Here is a 10,223-nt window from a genome sequence, read left to right as displayed (position 1 = left end):
GTAAAAATATTCAAGTATCAAAAGGTTATTTAGGATGAAAGTTTTAAAACAAGTCATCAGCAAGCTGCTACCACCAAGTGGAGGCTTTTACAAAAGTTGAGCCAGTCCACTGAGCTGAGAGGACAGAAATGGAGTCAGCTGTGCTGGGGCAGGGGCAGGGACACTTGGGGCAGGGAGTGTGTGGGCAGAGAAGCCAGAGAATTCCCGGCCTGTGGAAGCCAAACACGAGAGCCTGGGCCGGAAGGGCGGTCAGGATCGGGGGACGAGGTCGCTCTCCCTGGAGAAGGAACCCTAAAGTGCGTAGCCTGGGATTCTCTCCCTGGGGGTCCTGTCGCCCGACATTTCATGGGCCTTCTGAGCTGCCTTCCAAGGAGGACAAACACGGCAACAAAAGACCCATTTCTGCACAAAAATCCTTCTGGAAAGAAAAAGAAGAAAGGCAAGAATGGAGTCCAAACGCTCCCCAGTGCTGACTAAGCCTCTCCAACCCTGTTCTAAGTGGAGTGTGGTTTCTAAGTCAGGGAATGGAAGAGGCCCCACCCACACAGGCCTTGGCCCCACAGGATGAAGCAGCAGCGTTTATTCCAGATACAATAGTGAGGGAATCCGGTCACGTTCCCTCCTCCCCAGAGAGGGCACATCTCGACAAGTGATTCGGTAGAAATCTTTTAGACTCTATAAGTTAAGTTCATAAAAACCACTCCTTTCACCCTGTCTCCCAGGGCCAGGCCTGGACTCTGAGATGAACTGGCTTGGGGGCGCCCTCGGGTGGCCACATAAAAAACCCACAGTCTGAGGCCAGCCTGGGGCTCTCAGACCTGGGCGGGACCTGCCCAGGCCACCTGTCCTTCCGCTTTGGGCCGCTGTCTCTTGGCAGATGGCCTGACACTTGGGGGTGGCCCAAGGATGCCTCAGAAAATCTTGATTCCCACTCTACAGATGGCTTGATAAGCCAGAGGTTTCCAGGCTGTCTGTCAGCCTCCAGGAGATGGACTGGGACCTTTAGACATCGGTGGAGAACAGGATGCTCTGTCTCTTGCTGTCCAGGGCAGGGATGGCCTCCAGCCACAGGAAGTACAGCAGCACCTCGACCTGCCCTCGCAGAGTGGGGAAGAGGAGAGTGGCTCAGAGGGGAGCTCACAGCTGCTGGTGGGGAGGTCTTTGGGACCCAAGTCACCAAGTCCACCTTAGATGCTAGAAACCCCTGCTGGTGTCATGAACCCCTGACAGTGAGACGGGGGTGGGGTGGGGTCCTGACAAGGCATGACTTGTTGGGTGGGGGGTGGTTATTTATTTTAGAGACGCACAGGGCCTTTCTCTGTCCCCCGGCTGGAGTACAGCAGCTCCATCGTAGGTCACTGCAGCCTCTAACTCCTGGGCTCAAGCAATCCTCCTGTGTCAGCCTCCCAGATACCTAGGATTACAGGTGTGTGCCACAATGCCTGGCTAATTTTTCTTTGTATTTTTTCTAGAGACAGGGTTTGCTACATTGCCCAGACTGGTCTCAAACACCTGGGTTCGGTTTTCCTGCCTCGGTCTCACAAAGTGCTGGGATTACAGGCATGAGCCACCATACCCGAACACTTGGGGTGGTTTTAAGCCCCCAGCAAGGTGCACCAGCAGGACCAGGAGGTGGCCTGGCCATCCCCTATCACTCCCATCCATGCAAACCTAGGCAAGTCCCTCTCTCTGAATCTCAGCCACCACCACATACGATGCAAGTAGGAAGATGGGCAGGACTAGGGGTGGGGCAGGCAGAGGCCACCTCTGTCAGGCTGGGGTGGCATGGGCTGGAGACTGTCTTCCCATACCTGGGACATGATCTCCAAGGACCTGCTGTCGGTCATGGTGATAGGCTGGCTTGGATTGGCAGGGAGCTTGCTCTCCTTCTCGGAAGGCTGGAGCAGCGTGGGGCCAAAGACCGTGGCGAGGTTGTGCAGGGACATCTTATTGACTGCCTCCTCCTCTGCCACCCTGTAGAGGACCAAAGCAGAGGGTGTCATTACAATGCCACCACCAGGAGAGAGGCAGAGGGGCTGTGCCGTGCTGGAGTCCTCAGGGAGGGAGTGACCTCGACCCTGGCTGTGCTGCAAGCTGACTTCAGCCCTGGTACTTCTGGGTCTCAGTGGCCCAGGACAAGGGGCCAGCTCTGGGCTGGTGGGGAGGTTTTCATGATGTGGTTGGGAGGGAAGAGAGGGGTCCAAGTGCACTGCTGGCCGTGTCCAAAGCTCTGAGCTCTTTGTTAAGGCCACAGTGCAGAGGGAGGAGGGTGGCAAAGAGGAGAGGCAGGGGCAGGGGTGGCAGTGGTGCTAGTCCTTAGAAGCAGTGAGTTACTGCAGACAGGGGTCAGGGGAAAATGTCCTTGGTGCTGGGGGTCTGGTGGGAGCAGAGGGGCACCCCGCGGCCTGGGGACCTGGAGCCCCAGGCAGCTACGGGAGAGCTGGGCTACCTTTTCAGGTGGTCCAGAAGGAAAAGGAAGGGGAGCAGGTTGGCCTCTGGCAGGGACAGCAGCAGGTTGAGCATGCAGCTCTTCTTTGCAACTGGGTCTGGAAGAGCTGCAGGAGGCAGTGGGTTACTCCTTGGGGTCACAACGAGCCAGAGACCTCTCCGGAGGTGGTCACATGGAGCGCCCGGGACATGAGTCCTTGTGCAGTTTAGGCTTGTCATCATCGTCACACACACAGCGCTGGCCACCAGTAATGACCCTGCGAGGGGCACCTGTGTGGGGTGTGAACCACCTGAACGCCTTTTCTCTACCTCGCAGGGGTCAGCAGCACCCGGCAAACAGCAGCAGGAGGAGCCACTAGAGCAGCTGCTCATGGGCAGAGCTGCCCTTGGGCAACTCCTGCCACCACCCCCTCCCCAGGGGAGCCCGAGGCAGCGGAGGTTCGGCATGGAATGAAACAGGGGAGTGAGGGACACAAGGAGGTGGGAAGTAGGAGGGCCCCAGCCCCACCAAGTATGGAGAGACCCCCTCGTCGTCCTGGACACCACAGGGGCACCTGCAGGCTGGGAGACCAGCTCCTCTGTGCATGGGCCTGGGAGGCAGACCTGCCCTAAGGGTGATGCAGAGGCTCCAGGTGCTGCAGACGCCAGCGCCCACTCTAGACATCAGCCTCCAGGTTGACTAAGGGTCAGGTCATGTTTGAAACCATGCTTGGCTGCACCAGGACCCATGGCAAGAGCGCCTGGGCACCAGCGTTCAGCCCTGGTCCGCAGGAAGGAGGACAGCAGACTTTAGGACCCCACAGCACGGCAGTGCTGACCATTTCACCCACGTGGCCTCCTTGAGAAATACGGACGGGGAGCCCTCTGGGGATGGGCAAGGTCTTCCAGGACAGGCTCGGTTTTGGTCCCCTGCTTTCTGAGGTTGGGTTAAAATGCTGACCATGGCAGAGAGGGCACAGCTCAGGTTCCCACACCTCACTTTTCACAGCCTCCAAGGGCAGCAGTGCACATGGAGGAGACATCTCCCACGAGGCCAAGTCCTCTTTGCTGAGGACAGTTGCACAGGTAGTGCACTGCAGAAGGGTAACACCTTAGAGGGGGTGTCATTTGCATCATAGATGCAAAATTCACCGGTGAAGACTGATGTAGTTTGTCCCTAAAGTTTTGCTTTGATTTGCAGATATTTATCCATGGCAGTTTCCTGAAAGATGTCTATAGAAGGTTTTGAGGAATGGGAACCTTTTAATTTGCTACTAAACTAAACCCCAAGGGCCCATTATATGCCAGCGTGGTCCTAGAGATTCCATACTCATTCAGTTCCTTTTCATCATAGGAAGTGGGCATTATAATATCAGGTCCACTGTAAGAGGTGGAGGCTGGGCGTGGTGGCTCATGCTTGTAATCCTAGCACTTTGGGAGGCCTACCTGTGCAGATCGCAGGAGTCCAAGAGTTTGAGACCAGCCTGGGCAACACGGTGAAACTCTGCCTTTACAACACATACAAAAAGTTAGCCGGGCTTCGTAGCATATCCCTGTAGTCCCAGCTATTCGGGAGGCTGAGGTGGGAGGATCGCTTGAGCCTGGGAGGTGAAGGCTGCAGTGAGCCCAGATTGCACAACTATACTCCAGCTTAGGCCACAGAGCAAGACCTTTTTATTCTCAAAAAATAAAATAAAATAATAAAAAGAAAGAAAGAGAAAGGAACAGATCAATAGGTACAATAAAGTAACGTTTGTATAAAAAAAGCAAAAGAACATATTTGTTTATTTGGATATTTGCTTATGTTCATAAACTACCTCTAGAAAGATACCAAGAAACTGAATCTATTTGGTTGCATCTGAGAAGCTACAGGAATAGGGACGGGGTTGAGATGGTGCTTTCTGAATTTTGAAATATACAAATGTATTGTCTATTTAGAAATAAGTGGGCCAGGCGTGGTGGCTAGGCCGGGTGCGGTGGCTCTCGCCTGTAATCCTAGCACTTTGGGAGGCCGAGACTGGCAGATCACTTGAGGTCAGGAGTTTGAGACCAGCGTGGCCAACATGGTGAAACTCCATCTCTACTAAAAATACGAAAATGGCCAGGCGCTGTGGCTCACCCTTGTAATCCCAGCACTTTGGGAGGCTGAGGCGGGCAGATCACCTGAGTTCAGGAGGTCGAGACCAGCGTGACCAACATGGAGAAACCCATCTCTACTAAAAATACAAGATTAGCCTGGCGTAGTGGCGCATGCCTGTAATCCCAGCCACCCAGGAGGCTGAGGCAGGAGAACCGCTTGAACCTGGGAGATGGAGGTTGTGCTGAGCTGAGGTTGTGCCATTGTACTCCAGCCTGGGCAACAACAGCGAAACTTTGTCTCACAAAAAGAAACAACAACAACAACAACAACAACAACAAACCACACACAAAAATAGCTTCGTGTGGTGGTGGGTGCCTATAATCCCAGCTACTCAGGAAGCTGAGGCACGAGAATTGCTTGAACCTGAGAGGCAGAGGTTGCAGTGAGCCAAGATCAGGCCACTGCACTCCAGCCTGGGCAATAGAGCAAGACTCAATCTCTAAATAAATATATAAAATAAATAAATAAATAAATAATATTAAGACAAAAATCATAAGGACATTACATAAACCACGTTATGCCAGTGATTTTTTAAAATATCAAAACAGGCAGTTTTATAGAAAAATATAACTTCAGGCCAAGTGGGGTGTCTAATGCTTGTAATCCCAGCACTTTGGGAGGCCGAGGTTGGCGGATCACTCAACCTCAGGAGTTCGAGAGCAGCCTGGCCAACATAGTAAAACCCCAACTCTACTAAAAATATAAAAATTAGCTGGGCATGGTGGCACATGCTTGTAACCCCAGCTACTCGGGAGGCTGAGGTGGGAGAATCACTTGAACCTGGGAGGCAGAGGTTGCAGTGAGCCAAGATCACGTGACTGCAACAGAGAAATTCTGTCTCAAAAGAAAAATATAACTGCATAAAAACGAAGTAGGGAGAAACAGAAAACTTTGTCTAGATCTAGAACCATTAAAGGAATTGAATGTTTATTTTAAAATCTGTATCCCATCCCCTCAAAAATCTCACAAAAAGACAAAACCAAAGAAAAGCACCTGGCCCAGATGATTTTATAGACAGCAAACATGAGGACCTGACGGTCAGCTGGCAGTGGGATGAGGCTGACCCCATCCTCTGCTTTAGCCACGGGAAGCCTCCCGTGGAGCTGTAGGAGCTCGAGATGGCATTGCGTTTGGTGCATGAGCTGGTGCAGGAGGGCTGGGATGTCTGGTTGGATCTGACTTCTGACCTCTGGGCATGGAGGTCTCTCTGCAGAGGCCCGGGCCTGGGCACAAAGGGAGAGTGGCCTTCATTATCCCGCAGGGGCCTAAATGCAGACCGTGCATCCCCGGTGACCTCGGGGACCCTTCTCTGATCATCAGGATTCTCTTGGGACTCTGGGGTCCTTGTCCTGCTCAGGCATCCCTGCCCCACTCTCCTTCAGGGCCCTCGACATGATCTTCCCTGGACACGAGTCTGGGGACAGCTGGGTGTTGTGGGCCCCAAAGGGGTGACTTCCTGCTCCTGGGCCCCACAGAGGGTCCTTGTGCTCAGGGCAGTGGCTGAGCTGGAGGATGCGCTGGAACTCGGAGCACACAGCACTGGCTTGCTGTGGTACCTGTGCCATGAAATTAAAGGCAGTATCACCAGGAAGGAACACAGGGCTTGCAGGATCACGGAAAACCTTCTTAGTGTTATCTTGACACCACTGATGCCAAGTGTCCAGGTGCTTGTAGGATGGCCTGCCACTCAGTCCAGGGGCAGGAGCAACGGGGAGATCCCACAAGCAAAGTGAACTAGGGGATGGGCTGAACGGGCTCCAGGCAACTGAGCCCTACTGGCAGGTCCTCGGCCTGGGCCCGGACAGGAATGAGGGGCACAGAGTGCCCAGGTAACGGCTCCTGGGAGCAGTGGGGAACCGTCGGATGCTTGAACTCTCGAGAGCTGGGCTCTGAGCGTCCTCGTCGAGCTGCCAACTCGGCCAAAGACTGAGCCAACAGTTTCTTCTGTTGCCGGGCAACGCGCCTTTTAAACCTGAGGGAGTGGCTGAGCATGCAAAGAACCCGCGCGAGTGACAGAGCGACCTTAACAGATTAGCGCGGCAAGGTTGCCGGGCAGCGCATCTTTTAAACCTGAGGGAGGGGGTGCGCGTGCACAGAATGGCGCGAGTGACAGAGCAACCTTAACGGGTTAATTAGCGCTGCAAGGTACCCGTGCAAGATACCTGCTGGCAATGGCGGCCGGCAGACCTGGGGGGGGCATGCAAGAGGTATTGGAGGGAGAGACGCCGGCACAAAGGTCGCGGGAAGAACAGGTGCCCACAATGGCTGCAGATCTGCCCGTGGATCACTGAAGATTCCTGCTCTCCTGCTGAGGTGGAGATTGCAGGGAGCTGAGATCGCACTATTGCACTCCAGCCTGGGCAACAAGAGCAAAACTCCGTCTCAAAATAAAAAAAAAGAAAAAGAAAAAAAAGAGGCCCGGCGTGGTGGCTTATGCCTATGATCCTAGCACTTTGGAAGGTCAGGACGGACAGATCACGAGATCCGGAGTTGGAGACCAGCCTGGCCAACATAGTGAAACCCCGTCTCTAGTAAAAATACATATTTAGCCAGACATGGTGGCACGCGCCTGTAGTACCAGCTACTCCGGCGGCTGAGGCAGGAGAATCATTTGAACCTGGGGGCGGGGAAGGGATTGTGATGCGCCGAGATCACGCCACTGCACTCCAGCCTGGGCAACAAAGAAATGATCTGTCTTTTTTTTTTTTTTTTTTCTTGAGACGGAGTCTCCCTCTCTCTCCCAGCCTAGAGTGCAGTGGCGCCATCTCGGCTCACCGCAAGCTCCGCCTACCGGGTTCACGCCATTCTCCTGCCTCAGCCTCTGGAGTAGCTGGGACTACAGGCGCACGCCACCACGCCCGGTTAATTTTTTGTATTTTTAGTAGAGACGGGGTTTCACAGTGTTAGCCAGGATGGTCTCGATCTCCTGACCTCGTGATCAGCCCGCCTCGGCCTACCAAAGTGCTGGGATTAAAGGCGTGAGCCACCGCGCCAGGCCGAGACTCTTTCTTAAAAATAAAGGCCGGGCACGGTGGCACTTTGGGAGGTGGAGGCGGGCGGATCACGAGGTCAGGAGTTGGGAGACCACCCTGGCCAACATAGCGAAACCCCGTCTCTACTAAAACTACAAAAAATTAGCCGGGCGTGATGGCCGGCGCCTGTAGTCCCAGCTACTCCCGAGGCTGAGGCAGGAGAATGGCTTGAACCCGGTAGGCGGAGCTTGCGGTGACTTGAGATCTCGCAACTGCACTCCAGCCTGGGTTACAGTGCAAACCTCCGTCTTGAAAAAAAAAAGAGAGACAGAGAGCGAGACAGAGAGAAAAAGGTTTATTATTTTGAGACTCCGTCTCAAAAAAAAAAAAAAAAAGACAGAGTCTGGCTCTGTTGCCCAGACCAGAGGGCAGTGACGCGATCTCGGCGCATCACAATCCCTGCCCCGACCCCGGGTTCAAGTCATTGTGCTGTCTCAGCCGCCCGAGTAGCTGGTACTACAGGCGCGTGCCACCACGTCTGACTAAATTTGTATTTTTACTAGAGACGGGGTTTCACTATGTTGGCCAGGCTGGTCTCCAACTCCTGATCTCCTGATCCGCCTGCCCCGACATCCCAAAGTGCTGGGATGCGTGAGCCCCCACACCTGGCCACTATTTTTTCTTTCTTTCTTGTGTGTGTGTGTGTGTGTGTGTGTGTGTGTGTGTGTTTGTGTGTGTGTGTGCGTGATGAAGTTTCGCTCTTGTTGCCCAGGTTGGAGTGCAATGGTGCTATCTCAGCTCACTGCAATCCTGGCCTGAGCAGGAGAGCAGGAATCTTCAGCGATCCACTGGCGGATCTGCAGCCATTGTGAGCGCTTAGTCTTCCCATATCTTTTGTGCGCGCGCCTCTCCTTCCAGTACCTATCCCGCAGGCGTCCCCCAGCTTCCCCCTATCGCCAGCAGGTGCTGAGATCGCGCCATTGCACTCCAGCCTGGGGGACCAGAGCGAAACTCTATCTTAAAAAAAAAAGGATGAAAATTTTGGAAAAATATGGAAGAAACCAAATGGATTTTTAGCTCAACTAACTCGTAATTATTCAGTGTCTATTTTTTGCAAGAAACCGTATATTTCATGTCTACAATCAGGGCCAGAGTCCCAGCTCTCAAGTGTGGGTGTTTCCGAAGCAAATTGAAGAACACAGGCATAAAAGTGCATTAAATTAATAAAATTTTTCTCTCTGTCTCTCGCTCTCTTATTTATTTATTTATTTATTTATTTATTTATTTATTTATTTATTTTTTGAGACAGAGGTTCGCACTGTCACCCAGGCTGGAGTGCAGTGGCGAGATCTCAGGTCACTGCAACCTCCGCCTCCCAAGTTCACGCCTTTCTCCTGCCTCAGCCTCGGGAGTAGCTGGGACTACAGGCGCCCGCCACCATGCCCGGCTAATTTTTTTTTTTTTTTTTTTTTTTTTGAGACGGAGTCTCGCTCTGTCGCCCAGGCTGGAGTGTAGTGGCGCAATCTCGGCTCACTGCAAGCTCCGCCTCCCGGGTTCACGCCATTCTCCTGCCTCAGCCTCTCCGAGTAGCTGGGACTACAGGCGCCCGCCACCACGCCCGGCTAATGTTTTTTTTGTATTTTTTAGTAGAGACGGGGTTTCACCGTGGTCTCGATCTCCTGACCTCGTGATCCGCCCGCCTCGGCCTCCCAAAGTGCTGGGATTACAAGCGTGAGCCACCGCGCCCGGCCATGCCCGGCTAATTTTTTGTAGTTTTAGTAGAGACGGGGTTTCGCTATGTTGGCCAGGCTGGTCACCAACTCCTGACGTCGTGATCCGCCCTCCTCTGCCTCCCAAAGTGCCACTGCGCCCGGCCTTTTTTTTTAAGACAGAGTCTCGGCCGGGCGCGGTGGCTCACGCCTTTAATCCCAGCACTTTGGTAGGCCGAGGCGGGCTGATCACGAGGTCAGGAGATCGAGAGCATCCTGGCTACCACGGTGAAACCCCGTCTCTACTAAAAATACAAAAAATTAGCCGGGTGTGGTCGCGAGCGCCTGTAGTCCCAGCTACTCCAGAGGCTGAGGCAGGAGAATGGCGTGAACCCGGTAGGCGGAGCTTGCGGTGAGCCGAGATCAGGCCACTGGAATCCAGCCTGGGCGACAGAGGGAGACTCCGTCTCAAAAAAAAAAAAAAAAAAAAAAAAAAAAAAGACAGAGTCTGGCTCTGTTGCCCAGGCTGGAGTGCAGTGACGCGATCTCGGCGCATCACAATCCCTGCCCCGACCCCGGGTTCGAGTCATTGTGCTGTCTCAGCCGCCCGAGTAGCTGGTACTACAGGCGCGTGTCACCATGTCTGACTAAATTTGTATTTTTACTAGAGACGGGGTTTCACTATGTTGGCCAGGCTGGTCTCCAATTCCTGATCTCCTGATCCGCCCGCCCCGACATCCCAAAGTGCTGGGATGCGTGAGCCCCCACACCTGGCCACTATTTTTTCTTTCTTTCGTGTGTGTGTGTGTGTGTGTGTGTGTGTGTGTGTGTGTGTGCCTGTGATGAAGTTTCGCTCTTGTTGCCCAGGTTGGAGTGCAATGGTGCGATCTCAGCTCACTGCAATCCCCGCCTGAGCAGGAGAGCAGGCATCTTCAGCGATCCACTGGCGGATCTGCAGCCATTGTGCGCGCCTGG

General features: G+C 53.7%; 1 protein-coding gene across 1 annotated transcript; it reads right to left on the bottom strand.

The window, feature by feature from the left end:
• Window positions 1-959: 959 nt before the first annotated feature.
• LOC129467324 (breakpoint cluster region protein-like) lies at window positions 960-5,457 on the bottom strand. Its single transcript, XM_055251731.2, has 4 exons — window positions 3,874-5,457; window positions 2,450-2,718; window positions 1,812-1,974; window positions 960-1,092 (listed from the first exon to the last, which is right to left on the bottom strand). The coding sequence occupies exons 1-4, from the start codon at window positions 3,946-3,948 to the stop codon at window positions 1,003-1,005; spliced, it is 597 nt and encodes a 198-aa protein (XP_055107706.1). The 5' UTR covers window positions 3,949-5,457; the 3' UTR covers window positions 960-1,002.
• Window positions 5,458-10,223: the final 4,766 nt, after the last annotated feature.

Source organism: Symphalangus syndactylus, chromosome 18 (genome assembly GCF_028878055.3).
Source record: "Symphalangus syndactylus isolate Jambi chromosome 18, NHGRI_mSymSyn1-v2.1_pri, whole genome shotgun sequence".
NCBI classification, from domain to species: Eukaryota; Metazoa; Chordata; class Mammalia; order Primates; family Hylobatidae; genus Symphalangus; species Symphalangus syndactylus.
Note: the sequence above shows the minus strand (reverse complement) of the source record. Positions and strands in the feature narration are given on the sequence as shown.